Source organism: Sinocyclocheilus anshuiensis, unplaced genomic scaffold (assembly GCF_001515605.1).
Source record: "Sinocyclocheilus anshuiensis isolate Anshui unplaced genomic scaffold, SAMN03320099.WGS_v1.1 scaffold220, whole genome shotgun sequence".
Lineage (NCBI taxonomy): Eukaryota > Metazoa > Chordata > Actinopteri > Cypriniformes > Cyprinidae > Sinocyclocheilus > Sinocyclocheilus anshuiensis.
This window is the reverse complement of record NW_015554086.1, coordinates 1,089,612-1,110,573: the sequence shown is the minus strand read 5'-3', so window position 1 is coordinate 1,110,573 and position 20,962 is coordinate 1,089,612. Positions and strand designations below refer to the sequence as shown.

General features: G+C 37.0%; 4 protein-coding genes and 1 pseudogene across 4 annotated transcripts; 2 read left to right on the top strand and 3 right to left on the bottom strand.

Moving 5' to 3' along the window:
- Nucleotides 1-489: 489 nt before the first annotated feature.
- Nucleotides 490-2,269, top strand: LOC107669208 (glycerol-3-phosphate phosphatase-like). Its single transcript, XM_016461349.1, has 2 exons — nt 490-1,283; nt 1,377-2,269. Exons 1-2 carry the CDS (start codon nt 689-691, stop codon nt 1,700-1,702), a joined length of 921 nt encoding a protein of 306 aa, XP_016316835.1. The 5' UTR covers nt 490-688; the 3' UTR covers nt 1,703-2,269.
- Nucleotides 2,270-2,709: 440 nt separating this feature from the next.
- On the top strand, nt 2,710-7,468 carry LOC107669210 (BRICHOS domain-containing protein 5-like). Its single transcript, XM_016461353.1, has 6 exons — nt 2,710-2,929; nt 3,118-3,246; nt 3,802-3,936; nt 4,018-4,125; nt 5,750-5,903; nt 7,150-7,468. The coding sequence occupies exons 1-6, from the start codon at nt 2,876-2,878 to the stop codon at nt 7,242-7,244; spliced, it is 675 nt and encodes a 224-aa protein (XP_016316839.1). The 5' UTR covers nt 2,710-2,875; the 3' UTR covers nt 7,245-7,468.
- Nucleotides 7,469-7,630: 162 nt separating this feature from the next.
- On the bottom strand, nt 7,631-12,446 carry LOC107669207 (target of rapamycin complex subunit lst8-like). Its single transcript, XM_016461348.1, has 9 exons — nt 12,318-12,446; nt 11,929-12,085; nt 11,061-11,112; nt 10,784-10,946; nt 10,628-10,703; nt 10,356-10,508; nt 10,107-10,231; nt 9,834-9,997; nt 7,631-7,983 (listed from the first exon to the last, which is right to left on the bottom strand). The coding sequence occupies exons 2-9, from the start codon at nt 12,055-12,057 to the stop codon at nt 7,865-7,867; spliced, it is 981 nt and encodes a 326-aa protein (XP_016316834.1). The 5' UTR covers nt 12,058-12,085; nt 12,318-12,446; the 3' UTR covers nt 7,631-7,864.
- A 264-nt stretch (nt 12,447-12,710) lies between these two features.
- meiob (meiosis specific with OB-fold) lies at nt 12,711-17,559 on the bottom strand. Its single transcript, XM_016461347.1, has 13 exons — nt 17,494-17,559; nt 16,015-16,072; nt 15,773-15,904; nt 15,573-15,645; nt 15,278-15,473; nt 15,056-15,156; nt 14,895-14,947; nt 14,718-14,813; nt 14,496-14,594; nt 13,377-13,521; nt 13,108-13,294; nt 12,933-13,019; nt 12,711-12,851 (listed from the first exon to the last, which is right to left on the bottom strand). The coding sequence occupies exons 1-13, from the start codon at nt 17,557-17,559 to the stop codon at nt 12,744-12,746; spliced, it is 1,401 nt and encodes a 466-aa protein (XP_016316833.1). The 3' UTR covers nt 12,711-12,743.
- Nucleotides 17,560-19,083: 1,524 nt separating this feature from the next.
- On the bottom strand, nt 19,084-20,358 carry LOC107669211 (methionine-R-sulfoxide reductase B1-A-like; annotated as a pseudogene).
- Nucleotides 20,359-20,962: the final 604 nt, after the last annotated feature.

The window sequence follows — 20,962 nt, the reverse complement described above, 5'->3', positions numbered from 1 at the left end:
CAATTTAATTTACCACAAGTGGACTCCAATCAAGGTGTAGAAACATCTCAGCAATGATCAAGAGAAATGGGATCCAGTCCAGTTGGTGGCGGTAATACACCATAAGTTGGCTTGTCAACCGCCATTAAATCGTAAAAAGAAGAGAAATGGGGGGCACCTGAGCTAAATTTCAAGTGTTGTTGCAAGGGTCTGAATACTTACGTAAATGTGATATTTCAGTTTTTTCTTTTTAATAAGTAGGTTTAATGCCACTTATTAACAACCGCCTTTTCCAAGACAAATAGCTTTTTAAAAAATGCAAAAAATGTTGTGGTTTTGGTCTACAAAAATACTCTATAACAGAGTAAAGTACTGTACATGTTTTCCTCAGAGCCTGGGTTTCATTAAAAATGTTAAAATGGCACCTACCCAAGGTCTATTTCATACCATTTTATTAGGGTCACTGGCCCTTTAAACCGGTGCGGAAGTGCTTTACTAGTATAAAACGTCACGTACAGTGTCAAACGATGAATCACTTGCACAAGGCAGTGTGCCGTTTGGTTGCCGCAACTAGTAATTTCCAGTTCGCTGTCATTCTGACATAAGCTGATCTCTGTCTAGTCAGCGGACTATTCGTAGATAGGTGAAGCTCAAATGTTATTTTAGGACGGACCGAGGACAAGAAAGAAGATCGAGAGTAACTTGAGGAATGGCTGCATCTAAGTGTACGCGACTGACTGGAGTTCTGAGCAGACAGTTACTGGACTCGGTGGACAGTGTGCTGTTTGACTGCGATGGCGTAATATGGAGAGGGGACCAAGCCATCCCCGGAGCCCCTGAGGTTATCAATTCATTGAAGAAAAACAGAAAACGGGTGTTTTTTGTCACAAACAACAGCACGAAAACCCGACAAATGTACGCGGATAAATTAGGCAAACTCGGTTTCAATGCCTCCGCGGACGAGGTGTTCGGGACCGCGTACTGCTCGGCGGTGTACCTCAAAAATGTGTGTAAACTCGACGGAAAAGTCTATTTAATTGGGAGCAATGCGATGAGGCAGGAGCTCGAGGACGTGGGGATTCGGCCGGTCGGTGTGGGGCCTGACCCCGTCTCAGGAGTTCAGAAAGACTGGGCGAATGTTCCTCTCGATAATGAGGTCCGAGCTGTACTGGTCGGCTTTGATGAGCATTTCAGTTACATGAAGCTCAACAGAGCTCTGCAGTACCTGTGTAACCCCGACTGTCAGTTCGTGGGAACTAACACGGACACGAGGCTGCCTCTGGAGGGAGGCAAAGCGGTCCCGGGTAAGCAGACATGAATGACATCACAAATATGCATTACCTTGAATCATGTCGTGTCGTGTTATCACAACGACCTTGTCTTCCGCTTGTCTGCAGGGACAGGGTGCCTCCTAAAGGCGGTAGAGACCGCTGCGCAGCGCCAAGCTCAAGTGGTCGGAAAGCCCAACATCTTCATGTTCGAGTGTGTGGCCAGCCAGTTCGGTCTGGACCCAGAGAGGTGTCTGATGGTCGGAGATAGACTGGACACGGACATCATGCTAGGCTCAAACTGTGGCCTGAAGACCCTGCTGACCCTCACGGGAGTTTCTACTGTAGCAGAAGCTGAGGCAAACCAGAAGAGTGAATGTCCACAACGGCAGAAAATGGTGCCTGACTACTATATAGAGAGCATTGCTGACATTTTACCTGCACTACAAGCATAGTCAGCGTCTGCTTGGAATTTACCCACTTTAATAGAGAATATTGATCAATATATGGGTATCAGTATTTTAATATTACAGTTAATCTAAATAGGTTTAATAGAAATGGTATGTCTCTACAAATATATGCAGTATGATTTACTATGTCATGAAGGCTTCATTTCAAACTGGCCTACCTCTTTTTTTAAATATCCCACTGTTTTTATTTTAAGGTAATATAAGGGCAATACGTTTTCATTTTAGTGTTAAAGTTTGTTTTGTTGTGTTCTATTTTGTCTAAAAAAATTGTAATATGTGTTTTCTGGTCAGTAACACTGGTGCTACAGAACAAGTGACCCTTAGTCTAAATTGTGCCGTTTGTTTTTATTTTATCAGAAGTACTTGTTCAATTCTGTACTGTTAATTCACTGTACTTGTAATATAATGAGTGAGAGAATATTATGAATATTTTTAATTATTATATTTTGCACTTGACAGCTTTGTCACTCACGAACCCATAAACCTGGTAGGATGTTACTTCTTCACCATGGTTTGAACAAAGTGTTCATTTTGCTTAACGGATCAAATAAATAAGAATTGTTAATGAAAAGTGTACTACATTTTCTTTTTCTTAAATGGATGAAAATTCACTACTTACCGAACTTACTTTTTTCTGGGGTACATAAAAGACAATGTTTCGAGAAATTATATTTTGAAAACTGTGGTTATCAACATTCATCAAAATGTCTTATTTCACGTTCCCCAGCAGAAAGAAGGTCACACAGTTTTGGAACAACATGAGAGTGAGTAAATGATGACACAGTTTTAATTTTTGAGTTTCCTGTAATGAGACTGCACTTCAGTTTTCTCACTATAACCACCTCTGAAGTTATTAAAGTCACCTTGGTCCGTCAGCAGCCTAAGGGCATGGCCAGTCGATGCCTTAAAAACTGGCTCTGCGACGAAAAGCCCTGTCCACAGTGCCGATCTACCTGTCCCCTTTGTCTATTGTCTGGTATAGGGGTAGTCAGCCAGTGGGTTGGACTACCTGGTGTGAGGCAAGAGGTGGGGGGCAGAGGATGGCAGAGAGGAGTTAGTCACCTATACCGCAGGCACCGCTCGTCAGTCTCAGTCATGGACATTGCCTTACACAGAAAGAAGTAAGACAGGTACCGTGAGGAGAAGCAAAACGGCAGAATGGTGAGGTGCTGGAAGCATTCAGAAGCCAGTCTGGAGGACCCACAGAACATGGTGAGAGTTCATTGCTGTTTTCCATTAGCAGTACGCATACTTTAGATTATAGCACAAATATGTCAGTTTGTGTTTTGCTTAGCTGTGTTTTATTGCTTGCTTATGTGTACAAACCATAAATATTCTTTAATGTGAATGTGCTTTAAATGTAGCATGGAGGGAGATGATTGTGTGCTTGGATTTTCTAGCACTGTGGTCCTATGAGCTCCTCCAGGGTTCCTCACAAAGTTCTCTGGGGTTGTATTGCTGCCATGCTACTCATTGTAATCATCGCTCTCGGTGTGACCGTACATCTAGGACTACAGCACAAGGCACAAGTAAGAGTCCAGGCATTCCCTATTTTCAAGACACCAGTAAACCATTGTTTGTTTTTTTCCCATGCACTAGAATTTTTTTTATTTTTTTGCTTTTATAACTTGTTTTCTTTCATACTAGCGGAAAGAAAATATAATTTTTTTTTCTTATGGTTCATATATCATCACCTGATTTATATACCATTTTACTTCTAAAAACATGGCGAAAATGTATTTGTATTTTGACAGTATTTTCTGATTTATGGAGTCATGAATATCCAAAATCCTCTGTAAAAACCTTTAATATATCAAAATCAAACTAGAATTTTGAATCTGGCTTTATCCAATGTTTCTTTCAATCTATGCAAATTAGTGCCTATGTAATTACACAATTCCTTATTTGCATATTTAAATGTAACATTTCCAAAACCTTTTGAATACAAATGCAAAACACTTGTTTTGATGTACTGTGATTAATCAACAAGGAAAATATGGTGATATGATATTACCTGTGGTGTCTTGCTTTAAACGTTAGCACTGAAAACGAAAACTTTTCCGCACATTCCGTCTTCATTGCAGGTTGTCAGATTTCCCGATCACACAGGTGACTTGATCAGTCAGTCGGCTCTGATTGACAAGCACAACAGCGTAGTGACCTACTCTGTGACTTCCCATGCCAACCACACCTCCACAGTGATTTTTGACACGAGACACGTAAGGCCTTTTTCTTTCTCTACGGATTAGGCTTTTCCTCTAAAGCTCAGTGACATTTCCCTATATATCGCTCTTCCTCAGGGGCTGGTATGCTATAAACCTGACAACCAGGACAGCTGCTTTCTTCGCCGGATGGAAAGACTGGATTACGAGAATGTGCAGTCTCAACTAAACAAGTCGGAGCAACAGGTAAAAGATTTCTGCTTGTTGAGTCTCCTGTTTTTGTAATGGACCAGAAGATTGTGTGATTATGGCAAACTAATCTTACAATATTACATTATATTAAATATATACACTGCACTCTGCAAAAAAATAAGGGTTCCAAAAGGGGGTTTTCGCTGCAGCTATGCCATGGAAGAACCAACTTGGGTTCTTCAAAGAACCTTTCAGTGGACAGTTCTTAAAAGAACCATTTCTTTTCTTAGCATGAAGAACATTTTAAGTATCTAAGCACCTTTTCCATTATAAAGAACCTTTTGTCCAGTGGAAAAGGTTCCATGGATGTTCTTCATGGAACCATAGATGCCAATAAAGAACCTTTATTTTTGAGAGTGTACTATAAGTTTGGGTCAGTAAGATTTTTTTTTTATAGAATTTTTTTTAAAGAAATTAATGTTTTATTTAGCATATATGCAATAAATCAATCAAAAATGACAGTATTTTATAATGTAACGAGATTTCTGTTTCAAATAAATGCTGTTTTTAAATATAAAAAAATAGGGGGAAAAACAGTATAATGGATTTCACAAAAATATTAAGCAATGCAACTTTTTTTTTTATATTGATGATGATAAGAAATGTTACCAAATCAGCATATTAGAATGATTCCTGGAAGATCATGTGACACTGAAAAATTACAGAAATTAAATTGTCAAGTCTCCTATTTTTACCATATGAACGAGAATGTCAGTGTGAAATGCTTTGGTGTATTTAACCGGATCTTGTTCTTTCGGACGCAGCAGCTTTTTAAGAACTTATACACCATATGAACCTAAACGTAAAGGTGGTGGGCAAATTGACTGACACTTGAACGTGGCACCACCCCAGTGCTCTTGGGTAGATTAGAGAGCTCTTTTGGCTGCTTTCTCCTCCGTGACTCCAGAAAGGGAGTAATGGACCGCACCAGCTCAGGAGGGCTTTAGTGTAGCCGAGTCCGAATTCCACAGACCATCTGATCCACCTTGGCTGAATCGCATTACAGGATGGGACCACAGGGTGCACAATGGCCACTCTGTTGGCTTTTTCCTCTTATAAGTCACTACTGGAAAGACAGAGCTCCTTTCCGCAAACAGAGCAGAGACCTGTGTTGGACACACTTTTCTCAGAACTTAACAAGGTGATTCATGCACTGGGTTATGATCTGTGCAGAACGGGATGGGTTGATGAACCGATAAGTATCGCTGACCACTTAAAACCTTGGTCTCAGTTGAGATTTTTGCATCATTGCATTTGATTAAAGCCATTAGAAAACTTTTTGGAAACTCAATCCATGGTCAGTAGCCTTTTGAACAAGATTTCCAATTTTTGCTGCACAATGAGCTATTGAGAAGCATAAACTGCCTGTCGCAGGCTCGCTCAAGCATTACTCCACTTTAGCAAGTGTCTATCTGATCTCTCAGAGGAGTAAGTGGTGTAATTACAAATGCCTTTTGTACTAGAGGAAACACTTAAACCCCTCAAGACACAATTATACGATTGGGAGTTATACAGCGTATGCATTCACACAGGAACAATATAGTGAGCCTGTATCACAGCATTAGAGGATAATTTACTCGGCAGTGATATACAGTGAGATATGTGATGATTCTCACAGGTTCGTCAGGTCTGGGTGGTGGGAAATCAGACTGAAAAACACACAGAGTTTTTGGGAGTGCTGTCCGGCAGTCGTGTGGAAGCTTCCACCCTTCAAGAACCTCTTCAGTCCCTCTGTCAGCAGGCCTCTGTGTACTGGACTAGAAGATCTGATGGTAAGAGTAAGTCAATACTACAATATTACATTCTGGTACAATAAACTAATCGAAATGTGAAAGTCAAGACATTTATAATGTTACAAAAGGTGAAAGTGAAATGCTTTCACTAAAGTATTAGGCAGCAAAACTGGTTTCAATTTTTCTTAAAACACCAAATTAGAATGATTTCTGCAGAATCATGTGACACTTAAGATTGGTATAAAATAAATGCAAAAGAGACTTCTATCAAAAACATTAAAAAAAAAAAAAAAAAACTTGCTGACCCCAAACTTTTAAGGAGTTATGATCAATCAGCCACATTTGTGGCATAATGTCAATTACCACAAAAGACAAAGTCACAATGACAGGCACTTACAATAGATTTGAAAAGGGGCCAATTAATACTTAAAACGGCATATAATTTTAGCCATATAAACATTCCACTTACATTCTTCTGTTACAACTTTTATAATATGTAATGGGTAAAGTAGTTGCGTTATGATTACGTTGTAAGATTAAGGCCTGTTTTTCAGACAGGGCTTAGGTTAAACCAGGATTAGGCCATAGTTCAACTAGGCCATTTAAGTATCTTTTATAAACGTGCCTTAGAAAAAAACAAAAAAAAAACATTACTGGTGTGCATCTTGAGACAAAACGATGGCACTGATATTTTAAGATTGCATTTTAGTCTGGGACTAGGCTTAAAAGCCTTGTCTGTGAAACCAGGGGTAAAATTAGATAAATTGCGATTAAGTTCTTAAGTTCATTTGGATATAACTTCACATAGAAAAGCTAGAAAGGATATTTATTAGTTTTACACTGAAATCATGTTAAAACGCATATGGATTACACTGTATCTTGTTGCTATACTACTGAAACAGTGAATAATTTAACATTTACAAATTGGCCCCATTCACTTCTATTGTAAGTGCCTCACTTCGTTTGTAAAGAAAAAAAGTTTTGTGTTAATCAAAATGCTGTATTGAGCTAAAATTGTAGCCAGAATATTCCTAGATAAAAAAATGATTTTTGTGACAAGAGAATGTATAGGAGACACTTCGTAACAAGCCAAGAACATGCTGAGTTGCTCTTTAAAGAGCACAATGACAGAAACCTAATCCAGTAGTGCAGTGAGATGGAGTTGTGACCTTTTTTAGAGTTGCAACCAGCAGAGCATGAACGAGGAACAGGACATCGATTATGATTGTCATCGGCACATCCATAGAAATAAGAACCTTGAGATTTCTTTCCTTTTTTCCTGAAGGTCCCAGGAAACAAAGACTTATTTACTTCTGCATCGACATCTGCTTTCCCAGCAACATTTGTGTTTCTGTGTGCTTCTACTACTTGCCAGAGTGACATTCCACTGACGGTGTACCAGCACATGCCAGGGAAACAAACAAATGTGTTCACATCCATGAGACCAACTGGAGAGGCTACACAAATGCCATATTTAATGCCAGTCTGGCAACGAAGGCGGAACCATCTTGTCATGTTATCTGCTAAATCCTTATCTTCACCTTCTCTAGTATTTAGCCCCATTTTCCAGTGGCGTTTGAACATGACTCGGCTCTAAGACTCACTCCAGCTTGTATCTTGTAACCTGATGCAGATGAGTAATGGAAAACACTGTTAGTCTACAATAAAGTGCCATTGTGTTCAAACATTTATAGATATTTGAATGAGTATTTAATTCTAGAAAGGGAATAAATTCAGTGATGTTTGGATAATAATCAAAAGCTAAATATATTTATTGACAAATCTTGTAGGTGCATCCTAACATACATTTGAATTTGCTACGATAAGGATACAACATTTAGAAAGTTTTTTGATCAGTCATCATCATCATTAAGGGTTTTCATTAATGCAACAAAAACTTTGATTTTTACACTTGTATGCAGTCCATTGAATACCATGAGGATGGTTATGAGATGCAGATGTCAGGTGTTATGACCAGAAGAATGAGCTGCTTCTGCATACTATCCAAGCACACTGTCATTGAAGGCCAAACACACCACGGCCTTCTGATGGCCACTGTACTCCCGTTTGATCTCTCCAGTCTCCACACACCACAGACGTGCAAGGTTATCTGAGGAGGCTGAAAAATTACATAAAAATAAACATATAAACAAATTCTTCACAAGATTCTATATATATTAAAAAAAAAAGAACAATCTGCAAACTCAGGACAACTGAGGGACTGATACTGAACCATTACAAAAGTATGTTATTGATGCTCCAAGAGGCAATACACGATATTAAGAAAAAAAAAGTAAACTTCTGAACAGGATAGTATGGAGCCGCACATGGCATGCAGGAAAAAAATAGTAGGCTAAATCCTGTGCATGATTTACTATTTTGTTCTCTCGATTTATAAATTGTGTGCACGACTTACTAATTCGTTCTCTCGATTTGCTAAATCGTGCACACGATTTATAAATCGAGAGAACGGATTAGTAAATTGTGCGCACGATTTAGCAAATCGAGGGAACGAATTAGTAAATCGTGCGCACGATTTATTTATTTTTTCTTGCATGTCATGTGCGGGGCTCCGTAGGATAGTTTGATTTGTATAAAGTATTATTTTATCTTGCGGAACATAAAAACAAATCTCTTACTGTTAAAAAAAAGATTAAACATCTATAAGATTCAGACCCATTTTACTGTCTTTTACTACTATCTACTACAATTTAAATTAATAATTTGATACAATGTACTTACAAACATATTATTCCATTGTACTTATATTTGAAAAATACCTACAAGTAACTAAATCTGTAATATCTGTAGAAACTAGTGCTGTCAAATCCGATTAATCGCATCCAAAATAAACGTTTGTTTACGTAATATATGTGTGTGCTGTTTATATTTCTATGTATATATAAATACACACACACACACTGTCACGGTTGCCTACTGCGGTGGAGCGAGGAACGAAGAGACGAGGGAATAACAATAATAACAGTCTTTAATCATCCAAAGGAACCAGGAACAAGCACGTAGCAATGATATATATATATATATAAGAAATATTTACATGTACATATGTACTCATATTTATATATGATTATATTATGAATATATATTTATATATACATATAAATATACACAGCACACACATATATTATGCAAACACAAACCTTTATTTTGGATGCGATTAATTGATTTGACAGCACTAGTAGAAACATCTGTAATTACAAAGCCGTTAACCCACCTTTAAACCTAACCATACCACACAACTTTATTTTGCTGTACGTGTACTTACATATCCAAGACAGAACTGAGTAATATAAGTAACTACATGGGTTAAGGTTAGGTTTAGGGGTAGGTTCAGGCCAGCGTTACTACCTAGTTATTACCCAGTTATTGAAATTACTACAATGTGCAGTAGTATGTACATGCAGAACAGGACTGTAAGTTACATGTATCCTACCTCAATAGCAGCAAAAGTGTTTTGCAATACAACATGAACACAATAAGTACATTGTACCAAATGATAATTATTATTTTTTGACGCAAGTACAAAGGGATAGATAGGGATAAATGAAAATTCTGTCAACATTTACTCACCCTCCACTAGTTCCAAATCTGTATGCGTTTCTTTCTTCTGTTGAACACGAAAGAAGATCATTTGAAAAATATTGGTAAGCCATTGACTTCCATAGCATTTTGTTTTCATATTATGGAAGTCAATGGCTATCGACAACTGTTTGGTTACCAATATTCTTGAAAATATCTTCTTTTGTAGTCAACAGAAGAAAGAAACTCATACAGGGTTGGAACAACTTGAGGGTGAGCAAATGATTACAGATTTTTCACTTTCAGGTGAACTATGCTATTGAAGACACCTCATATAAAGTGGGACCAAAGATTCTGCAATGGTCATGTAAACTTATGATCTTCTCGTATTAGTAAAACATTTGGACTGTGTATGTTGTGTATGTTCACCTGTAACTATGTATTGTGAATCTCCAGAGAAGGCACAATCCCACATCCAGCCCCGGGACGTCTCTCCTGGGTTGTTACTCTTTATACTCAACTCTGTCATCAGAGAGAAGTTGGAGGTTCTCCAGATTTTACAGGTCTGGTCAGCAGAGCATGTGGCCAACAATCTAGCAAAGAGTTGAAAACATTGATGCACTGATTTGTATAATAATTGTAAAAAAAAATGTCACTGATCTCTCCCTGTTCCTTAGTTTAGCTTTTCTGTAAGACACTTACGTGGAGTCTGGGCTGAATTTGCAGCGTAATGAGTAGCGTTTGTGGGCAGGGATCTTGGTCTTGGGTATCAGTTGTGTCACCTCATCGCCGATTCCTCCAGCCAAATTCCACACATAACAGTTGCCCTACAATCAAAAACAATAACCAAACCTGATTCTGATACAGTATGAATATATGCAGTACACATTATCTCAACCTCATTAGTAGTGTGAAATATTGAATAACATTGGTTTGTTATTGGTTACTGACCGAGCTGTTGACTGCAGCCATATAACTGGCATCAGGATCGATATGGACTGAATTGACGGACACATCTGGCTCTGGGATGAGCTGTTCATTGTGGTCTGTTTTTAAATCCCAGATATGGATAACACCACTTTGGTCCCCAACAATTAATTCAGCCTAAAGCAAATACATTCAGAAAGAAAATGTACTTTTGATTGGTGTTCTTGTGAGCAGTAGTAATAGCAGCAGTAGTAGCAGATAATAAAATATTGAAAATAAAACAATATCCAACTGACCTGATTGGGATGAAGACACACACAATTAATAGGTGCATTGACTTGAAATATTCTTTGGCACTGTAGATTCCTTGACCTGAATGAAAACAGTACTTCAAGAAACACATTTCTAAACAGCCTTTATAGACACAGCAGACGGCATTCATTAGGCCCTACCTCAAGTCCCAGATGCGAGCCATGCAGTCTTCTCCACCCGTGTACATCCACCGCCCATCCTCGTGAAAGCCAACAGATGTGATGTTCTTGCTGACACCATCGTAATTGATCACAGGGTTTGGATTATTTGAGTTTAAGTCATACATGCGTATGTGTTGATAACCTAAAATGCAAGAAAAAAAATTACAGTGTGTAAACTATACAGGCAGAAATGAAAGAGAAGTACTGTTTGCATAATTTACAGCTTTATATATAACGAGGCACATGCTGAACTTACCAGTAGCAGCAATCATGCTCCTATCAGGTGTCACTTCAAGGGAATTTACCTGCTGGTGTTTGAGTTAAGCATCTTGAAGGTATTTTTGCACCTAAATAAACTCACTAATCCTACTGCACAGGATGTACCAGCAGTTCCTTGTGGAAAAAAAGTACACTTCAGAGTCCTTATTATGGAAATAATATACTTCAAAAAATATTGTTTGCAATTAAATGAAAATGTTTGAATTTTTGAGGTAAATTAAATGCAATTAGTTAAACTTAAGTGTGCTTTTTGACCCACTTAGGTAGGACTTGAGTACATTTTTAAATGTAATTTTATAATTACTTACATTGTCTTTGAAATATGGTTAAAGTGAATTGCTTAATGTATTATTAAAAACCATTTATGGTAACGAAAATATATTTTAATGTCATTTCTACTAAAATAATGCACGTCAACTAAGTATTTAAATATATTTGTAATTACGCATTTGTAGTAATGAAGCTGCATTATACTTAAAATTGAGCTAAAATTATGATTAAATACTTTACATGTGCTTTAGCATCTTAGTCATAACATCAAAATAAGTGTACTTCTTCAAATGACATTACATGTTACCTAAACTTCTAATATGTCATTATTACAAAGTGCACTTTTTTTTAAGTGTTTTAAGAAACATGACAATCATTAAGGTATACTGAAATTGCTTTTTATTTCTGTAATATTACATTAACTGAAAGTACATTTTTAAAAATACGATTTGCGATTTTACGATTTGAAATACACTACAGGTGTAGAGTCAGTACAATTAGAGCACTTCTTTTTTACATGGGGTAAAGGTCTGTGTATCTATCTGCGAGGCACAGTTCTTGCTCGTGAAGGATACGGAGTCCTGGTGCTGGACGGTTCTCGTGCAGATGCCACTGTGAGCCTGCCAGAACCTGACGGTATGATCATATCCAGCGGTGGCGAGTATCACCGGATCACTGCCGACGGTGCCTTGATTCACATTCATGATGAACTCAATGCAGACCTAATGACAGCTTCACAGGAGGATTTCCAGACTCGTTTTAGCTGATGTTGATAACTTAATGAATGTACCTTAATGCGTTTTTATGTAACGTTACGTGTTTCTGTAAATCGTTTATGTTGGCAATAAGATAATAAAACTTGTGATAGCATGGCATTAATGTGTTTACCGTGCTAAAATGCTTCTCTAAAGATAAAATTGGACAAACTTGATAAAAATAATATAACTTAAATCAATATTCTTACCTGATGGTGAAGATTGCACTAGAAATCCGATTAGATGAATGTAAAACTATGATCTCAACAACGAATTGAGCATTATTTACAAAGATGTCAAACCTAAGCGGTGCTCCTTCCAAAACAGTCCGCACAGAAACAATTCTTGAATAAAAGGTTCCGAGGCAGCACAGTGTTCAATATTTAACGTTTTTATGTGTTAAAGCATTTAAGAAAAATCGGTTTGGAACAAACATGCATGGATACACCAAATTAATTCGTTTACAGAGATCAATTGCAACACAATGAGATCAAATGGGACATTGGAACAAAATGTCAAAAAAATATATATAATTATTCACAATATATGCACAACTTAAAACACAAGTAGGCCTACATTTGATTTGTTTTCACATGAGGAACCATGCTGTTTGGTTGCTGTGTTGCAAAACAGCATCAAACCACAAAGGAGGCAAAGTTTTGCTTCACCTCAACGGGGTCAGCGAGTGCACATGACAAAATGCTTGCCCTCATTCCACTTCTGCTTCTAGCAGATGGAAAAACCTACAATTTAAAATGCAGAGTGAGTTACATCCTTAAATATTCCATTTTCAAAATAAGTTGCAAATGGCAAACATGAATAACCTTTAGATAGATTTTGCATCTCTCCAGAAGAAACTTCCACTTCAGAGTCGTCCTTTGAGACTCCGACAGATGCAAAAACTCTTCTGTCTGTCAACATAAATATTTTTACGTTTACTCTTTGCAGGACATACAGACATCATTCAGGACACATACAGACAGTCTTGACTTAGCTCACTTTACAGCCCAGGGTTTTCTCAGCCACTGTGCCTGCCAGGTTGCATGACTGCACAGTCCCAGTGTGATCACTGATGTCCACCAGCAGATCAAAGCCTTCAGTGGCCTGGAGCTGTTGTCCTTGATTTGGACAGGCATCATTGGAACATGTCTGACTCTCCTCATTGATTCGAAATTTGCATTTGGCACTGGTGGAGAAGTTATCTGTTAAAACTCAGGCTTGGGAATAGTAGACCATTGCATAAAACTGTCAAAGCATTGCACACTTACCATCGCTTGCGTATGACCTTTGAGATGGAGGAATTTAGTTCCAGACTTGTGATGAATCCAAATATTATGCAATGAAAGACCTCAGCATGTTCTTGACTTCTGGCTTTAAGCTTTTCCACAGTCAGAACATCACTAATGGAATCCACTGAGAAATAAATGGAAGGATGCAGTTTTACTGGTAACACTTTACATTAAAATTTCATTTTTAACATTTTTTCATTTTTAACATTAGTTAACTACATTAGATAGTAAGAAAAATACTTCTAAAGTCTTTGTAAATCTTAATGTTAACATTCACATTCATAAAATCAGAAGTTGTATTATTTAACGGACCTGAGCTAATATGAACTAACAATAACGAATTGTGTTTTTGTTAACTAATGTTAACAAAGTTTATCAAATACTGTAACAAATTGCTCATTGTTAGTCAGTGTTAGGTTAGGAATAGTCTCAGCCACAGACATCACGCCCACGGACCGTTGGCTAAACGTCTGATGCATATGGCACACAAAAGTGGAAACACTTCAGGAGTTTCGAAGTCATCATCGGATTGGTTGAATTATACAGGATTTCTGGGAGACGTGTGTGTCGCGTTCTTTAACGTTCCAGCTGGAAACAAAGATGCCGTGACACCAAACCCCCTCACGAAAGAAGAAAGCCGTCGTGTTTACAACTGAGACAATGAACGCTTTTCAGGATCAACTAAACGCTGGTTTTTCAAAAGTATGTGAAAAATTTAAAGTTCGCGGCATAGAATCTTTAAAAAAACGTCCGAGAATTTTACACACCGGTCTGTTATTGTGGCGACATTTCCACGCCCTGAAACGTGACGATGAACGAAACGAACTGTGATTGGTTGTTTGACATGCCGGTCAAATGGCCTCATGGGTGGGCCTAGGCCAATGAAAGCTGCCATGAATTCCAGACCTTCTGCTGTCAGTCTGAAGGTCTGGCTACGTGAGACTAGGTTAGGAATAGTTCACCCCGAAATTAAAATTAGCTGAAACTTTTCTCACCCTCAGAACACCCAAAATGTATGAATTTCTTTCTTCATCTGAATACATTTGGAGAAATTTTAACTTTAAACCGTCACCTCTAGCCACAAAATGAGTGACTTACATTGCACATCGTCACCTGAGAGGATGTCTTGGTCATCCAGTCCTCCTGCTTCTAGCAGTTCCCTTATACATGCGTACAGCTGGTTGGCTTCTGCTGTATCTAAAATGTAATTGAAAACAATTGAAGGATTTTAATGATAATTGTTCAAATGTAACGATAATAAAAATATTATAATTTTAAGTATTTAAACAGATTCTTTAATCTAGCATATCACATCGCTACCAGGGTTGAGGGTAATGATTGTCTTTGAGGTGGCTGTTGCTGTCATACAGTTGCGAAAGCTGTCAAAAGTGATGCGGGCATCTGCAATAAATAGCACTGAGAGAAAATAGATCAAATGAATTTCAATAATCACATATTAGAAATTGCCAATAAACAGACCCATTAACATTATTATACCTGTTTCTCTTTGTGTCAGTGTTTGTACCAGCCTAATAGTCTCTTTATCCCAGCTGGATGAAAAAAAGTAATTAAATCACTAAATGTAGTGTTTGGAGTGGATATTTGTTGTTGTTGATTTATTTCATCTTTTTAATCATAATGAATTTAATTATACTCACCACACAAAGGGAAATGATTTCCCAGTGTCATCAAAGAGCTTTATTTCTAGCCTCTGTCCTTTGCGTCCATCAGATTTTGTAAAGAATTTCTCCTCTCCAATCTAAATGATAAAATCTCAATCATTGAACACATCTGTACTTTTGCCCACCAGCCACTAATGCCAGGTTGTGTTAATTTCCCTGACAGTGAGGAGGGCTAGCAGTATATTGTTGGAATCTAACCGATTGCACAGCTGCTAGAATGTTAATAACGTGTCCATCCAGACTCTCTCCATTTGCAGTAATGTCTCCCAATGAATAGAAGTCCCTTGAGTCTTTAATTGGCATGTGGAATAGTGGCAGAATCCTGGCCTCTGTTTCTAAATCTGAGCATATCCTAATGCTTGAGTGAGTCTCTGTTACCAACAGCCTGTAGGTACTGAAATAAAATATGTATCACTTACAAACTTGCAGTATGATGACAGCATAATGTTTCTTAGTTGGATGTGATTTTTTTTTCATTTTATTCTTTTTTTACCTGGGTGTTGAAGGGCAAAATCTTTCTTCTTTCTCATAGTCTTTGGTCACTACGAGGGGATTTTCAATTACAACTAAAATAGAAGATGCTTTTTTTTGGCTTACAGTGTCAATTCAGTGCAATAGAATTTAATATTAGAAGTGTTTTTGTTAACAAGAGTAATTGGAATCTAAATGACTGATTACTACTTAAAATCTCACCACAATCCCCAATCTGAAAGCGACTGCTCAGTCCTTGGATGTATTCCTCATTTCCCCATGCAGACACATTGATAAAATGTTCTGGTGAATCTTTGATGGTAAAGCTGAAAGTAAACCTTTCAGAGCCAACATCTGAAATAAAAATAAAAGACTGCATATTATAGGCTATATAAAGAAAGAAAAAAAGAAAGTAAGACATGATGGAAATAGAATGCATGAACATCTATGTAATGGTAACCAACTTTTCCGGTCTGGAAATCCTCTTGAATCAGTTTTTCCAATTATAACTCCAACCACCTTCTGGAAAATGAAAAGGCCTTATTTTTTTAATTGAACATATATTCCTTGCAGGCATTATTACAAGGCCAGTTTTGTTAAGAGCAACTTATCATCACAAAACTAAGCGGAGTAAAAGATATTAACCATATATTGAGCAATTCTCCTACTACTAACTATTTATTCCAATTAAAGGGGTCCTATTATGCTCTTTTACAAAGTCTTGATGTTGTTTTGGGGGTGTACTAGAACAGACTCTCATCCTAGGTTGTTCGAAAAACAGATTATTTTTCACATATTTTACATTATTACAACACCTCTCTCCCCAGTCTGGCATGAACGGCTCGAATAGTTCCTGTATCAAATGAAGGCCCGCCTTCTGAAATACGAAATGTGCTGTGATTGGTTAGCTGGGCCAGTGTGTGTTGTGATTGGCAGCACTCGGCGCTGGTCGGGAAATGTCATGCCCCTTACTATAGCTGCCTGCGAGCTTCAGTGTCAGTGTTGCCAATTTAGCAATTTTGTTGCTAGATTTAGCAACTTTTCAAACTACCCTAGCAACTTTTTTTTCAAAAAGCACCTAGCAACAAATTTAGCTATTTTTAAAAAGTTTTTGGCAACTTTTGCAAAGTGACTCAAATGATAAAAAAGGCACATATTTTCATCTAAATTACACAAAAAGAGGAAACCATTGAACAGCTAGCCAGCCAAGCAGCACATCAACCTGGAGAGAGCTGGAGAAAGATGCCTAACAGTACAAACATCAAATATGCATTAAGTTGCTAGTTCCAATTGGTCAATAATAAATGCACATTTATGATACAGCATGTTATTAGCTTGTATATATAATTGTTGTTCAGTTAGGTACACTGTAAGAAAAAAATATGTGGAAAAATAAATACGTATTGTTCCTTCATATAAACAGTACATTGTGTCCTATTTTTACAGACTTTTGTGTAGCACACTAACTAACTACCAGTACACTGCTTAAAACTATAATTGTTCAGAATGTGCAGTTTTACTAGTTAATATTAAAATACATAAAATGTGTAACTGTTCAATAATTCAATGATGTAAAAAAAAAAAATCTGATCATAAAGATGTGCTACTTACGTATGCCTTGGGAAAGCTAGCGTGTCTCCGACATAGTGATAACACTCGTTGCCTTCTCTAGTGCAGCTCAACCAGGTCTCGTTCCATTCGTAGAAATTTGTGATATCACAAATCCCGGAAAATATGTAGTCCAAACGAGTCGTTATTAAATAAAATATCTCCTTTTGAAGTGGACTTTGAACTTTGTACATTTGCAGATCTTTTTTTATGCTCAAACAGCAACATTACAGACTAACTAAAGCTGAAAAAGCATAATAGGACCCCTTTAAGACACCAGCATAACCAGGCACTCAAAACTGCGTCTTCTGATATTTGCCTCCTCATGTTCTCACCGAGTGTGTGATGTTTATGTTTAGGTCACTTATTGGCACGCAGTTTCCAATTGGACCGTACATCATTTTCACACCTGAAACGACAGTGTCACAACGGAAAAACGCTTATGAGACAAAATTATTCAAATTTTATGAAGTGCTAAACCAGCAAAGGAGAGTCATCAAAAAAGCTAGTAACTTTAATTTCAACCTGAAGAACTAACGCTGAGGTAAAACAGTTTCGTTGCTAATTGTTACTTTTTCTGTACCCTACTCTATATAACTTATTATAAATTAATTAAACAACGTGTTATTATTCGTTAAGCTGAACAGCCACTATTAATCACCTTGGGAAATCTCGTTTGCTCCCTACACAGTCAAAAGCAGAAGATGAAGCAATTGGCGGGTCTGGAGCTTTGAAATGAAAAAAAAAAAAAAACTAAGTTCAGACCATAGACTGTGGTTCAGACAGCCAAAACCTTTTGGTGACTTTGGTGACATCTGGTGACATATAAAGGTATAAAATTATAAAAATATCAATAGCCACTCTATGGCTGTAGTACTCAGTGGCTGCACATAGGCTGAAATCTATAAACCATTGTTGTAACGAATTTAAGCTTTTAGATTTTATCACAAGTTAAAATTGTAGAATTAAAAAAAAATATGCTTAGACTTATAAGGAAAGGACAAAGTAGTAGACAGAGTAATCCTTTATTTCTCTCTCTCTCTCTCTCTCTCTTTCTCTCTCTCTCTATATATATATATATCAAATTTCAATAACTCAAAAAAGTAAAATGGTACCAAACAGATAAGAATAACAAATTAAGTAGCATATTCCAGACATTCAGAATTATCAACAAATCTTGCAGTAGGACTTTAATCTGACTTTGAAGTGTGTGTGTGTGTGTGTGTATGCACACACAGTGGCTGATTGGCACACAAAAAATGCTAAGTCATTGGCTCATTCAATTCTTTGGTTTTGTATGTGTGAGTGACTGTTTTTATTCAACAAAATTAAAAATAAAAAACCACTGTGCTATAGGCTCATTCACTGCTTTGTATATGGGTGTGTGTGAGAATAAGAATAGTTGTATAGGCTCACCCCTTCACTTATGTGTATGTATGAACTGCATTGTATTGGATTTATTGATTTTTATTGGACAAATAAAAAATGCTCTGAATTTTAGTATTTCCCATTCATTTCCTATGGGAGCCCACTTTTGTCCATGAAGGACAAATTAAGGAGTTTTTTTTTCAACCACTTTGTTGAATCGAGTCTTTGTTTTTTTGTTTGTTTGTGTGTGTGTGTGTTCAGGTGGCAAACTTATGAAAAGTAGCCAAGTCTTGTACCACTCAGATTAAGTAAACTATAAAAAAAAATATTTATATTTTGCCCAAATTTGTCCCAAAGGATGCATGAGGGTTAAATAATAATAATAATAAAATAAAAATAAATTAACAATAAAGGAAACAAACAAAATTTATTTGATTCATACTTTAGTAGTGGAAAACAAAAGAAAAAGACACTTTCCATGTAACAGAAACATGAATTTCAAAATATTATGTCTTTATGGCAGATACAATAATAAAGAAACCGGATTCAAACAGGATTCAATGACAAAAAAATTTGGTTGAACAAAGAATAATATAAATTAATAACATGCTATTTTAATGTTAAAATTATTGTTTTGGTCATAATAACAATCATCATCATGATAGTGACCCGTGCTGTAAATTGCTTTAGAAAATTACTGAAGGTTCACAATTACCTTTTTAAATTAGCAATATTCAAGACTGGTTCATCTTGCACATGTTCAAATCAGCTTATGCAGACTAGTATAAAAATAGAGCAACTACTTTAGTCTCAGTGGCATCCAGGACGGTCATAATATATCTGTGAACAGGATCTCCACTTGGGGCTTTTCCTTGTCCACTTCATGAGCAGAACATCCCGTTACCCAGTGTGCGTGCAACAGCAGCCTCATCACCTCGCTTATTGTTTATCAACCTTATCTGATTGGAAAAAAGTTGGAATATGAATTACAATGGTTACTTATTAATGTAAATACGAATAAAGCCATTTGATACTGTTAAAATTATACAGAAAACTACATGTGGTGACTTACCTTTTGGGACAAACTTAAGCGAGTGACTGAATATTCAAAAACGTGATAAGCCCTCCTCCGGTCCATCATTCAGAAACTCATGGCCTAGTCAATTACCACACTTGCCACACAGAACCTGCATATAGCAATGGAAACATGTATAAACAGAAACACTGTGGTGTCTGTAAATATTAACTAATAAAAACAAAAAACCATCTGATTCTGACCTTGTAGGCTGTTAATGTCTCCATGTGTTTTGTTACGCTGTCCTCTCGGATGGTCTCTGTGAAGGCAGGCCAGGGGGAGGAACGCTCATATTTGGATCTGCTAGAAAAGAGTGGATGCCCACACTGGGAGCAAACATATATACCTGCAGAGAAACAATAAATCAGGTAACTATCCTTTTCGACAAGTTTGTAAAACAGACACTTTGTTTTCTTAGCTATAGTAATATTTAAGCAAAGTTGGTTAGCAAATTTTGCTACACCATTTCAGCCAAGTTTTATAAACGGTTAACGTTACATCATAATCTTCCTTCAAGGTAAAGGGAAGGCAGCAGGTTGTGGAGAGTAAATAATGAAAACCATTACTTACCGGGTTTAAAATTATATTTATAATACTCCTTCCCGAAAAAAGAACAAAATGACATCGTTTGGCACAGATCAGTAGATAAAACAAACAGTGTATGTGCAGATCAAGTGCGAGGACAAGCTGTGAAACTAAAGGACGATAATGTTCCGATCACGTGACCATTACAAACCCGCTCAGTTGATCTTCTCTGAACGACCGTCTGAGTACTTTTACTTTTACTGGAGTAATATTTTATTATACGTATCTATACTTTTACTCAAGTACTTGATTTGTGTACTTCGTCCACCACTGGCTTTAATAAATCGATTCGTTTAAAAGATTAATTACAGACATTAAGAATACATTTATTTCATGGTAGACTAAATAATGAATGCTATGATATGTTTCAGGAATGTTTTTAAGAAACCTCAACCTTTTAAAAAAGTAATGAAATATAGTGGGGTTCAAAAGTCAAAGGCCACAAGTGAAAATTCAACTATGTTTTTTATCTTTTTATTTGTTTTACTAATTTACAAATGGCAAAGAAAAGACATTTTGAATTAAAAATGTACAAACACAAAAGAAATGTCAAGACCTGCATGTTGACATTTAACCCTATAAAGCAGTGGTCACCAACCTTTTTAGGCCCAAGATCCCTGACCTCGGCCTTTATGAAAGACAATTAATTCATTACATTTATATAGCGCTTTTCTAGGCACTCAAAGCGCTTTACATTGTGAGGGGTATCTCCTCATCCACCACCAGTGTGCAGCATCCACCTGGATGATGCGACGGCAGCCATAGTGCGCCAGAAC

Coding starts and splice junctions, on each gene's coding strand:
- LOC107669210 (XM_016461353.1), top strand. CDS start 2,876: ATGGTGAGGTGCTGGAAGCATTCAGAAGCCAGTCTGGAGGACCCACAG. Junction 2,930..3,117: donor TGGAGGACCCACAGAACATG/GTGAGAGTTCAT, acceptor TGGATTTTCTAG/CACTGTGGTCCTATGAGCTC. Junction 3,937..4,017: donor TGATTTTTGACACGAGACAC/GTAAGGCCTTTT, acceptor GCTCTTCCTCAG/GGGCTGGTATGCTATAAACC.
- meiob (XM_016461347.1), bottom strand. CDS start 17,559: ATGATGTACGGTCCAATTGGAAACTGCGTGCCAATAAGTGACCTAAAC. Junction 15,157..15,277: donor TTCTAGCAGCTGTGCAATCG/GTTAGATTCCAA, acceptor TTTATCATTTAG/ATTGGAGAGGAGAAATTCTT. Junction 12,852..12,932: donor GATGCAAAATCTATCTAAAG/GTTATTCATGTT, acceptor TTTAAATTGTAG/GTTTTTCCATCTGCTAGAAG.
- LOC107669208 (XM_016461349.1), top strand. CDS start 689: ATGGCTGCATCTAAGTGTACGCGACTGACTGGAGTTCTGAGCAGACAG. Junction 1,284..1,376: donor GGGAGGCAAAGCGGTCCCGG/GTAAGCAGACAT, acceptor GCTTGTCTGCAG/GGACAGGGTGCCTCCTAAAG.
- LOC107669207 (XM_016461348.1), bottom strand. CDS start 12,057: ATGAATGTGAATCAAGGCACCGTCGGCAGTGATCCGGTGATACTCGCC. Junction 10,947..11,060: donor GAGCATGATTGCTGCTACTG/GTAAGTTCAGCA, acceptor CTTGCATTTTAG/GTTATCAACACATACGCATG. Junction 9,998..10,106: donor AAATTCAGCCCAGACTCCAC/GTAAGTGTCTTA, acceptor ACTCTTTGCTAG/ATTGTTGGCCACATGCTCTG.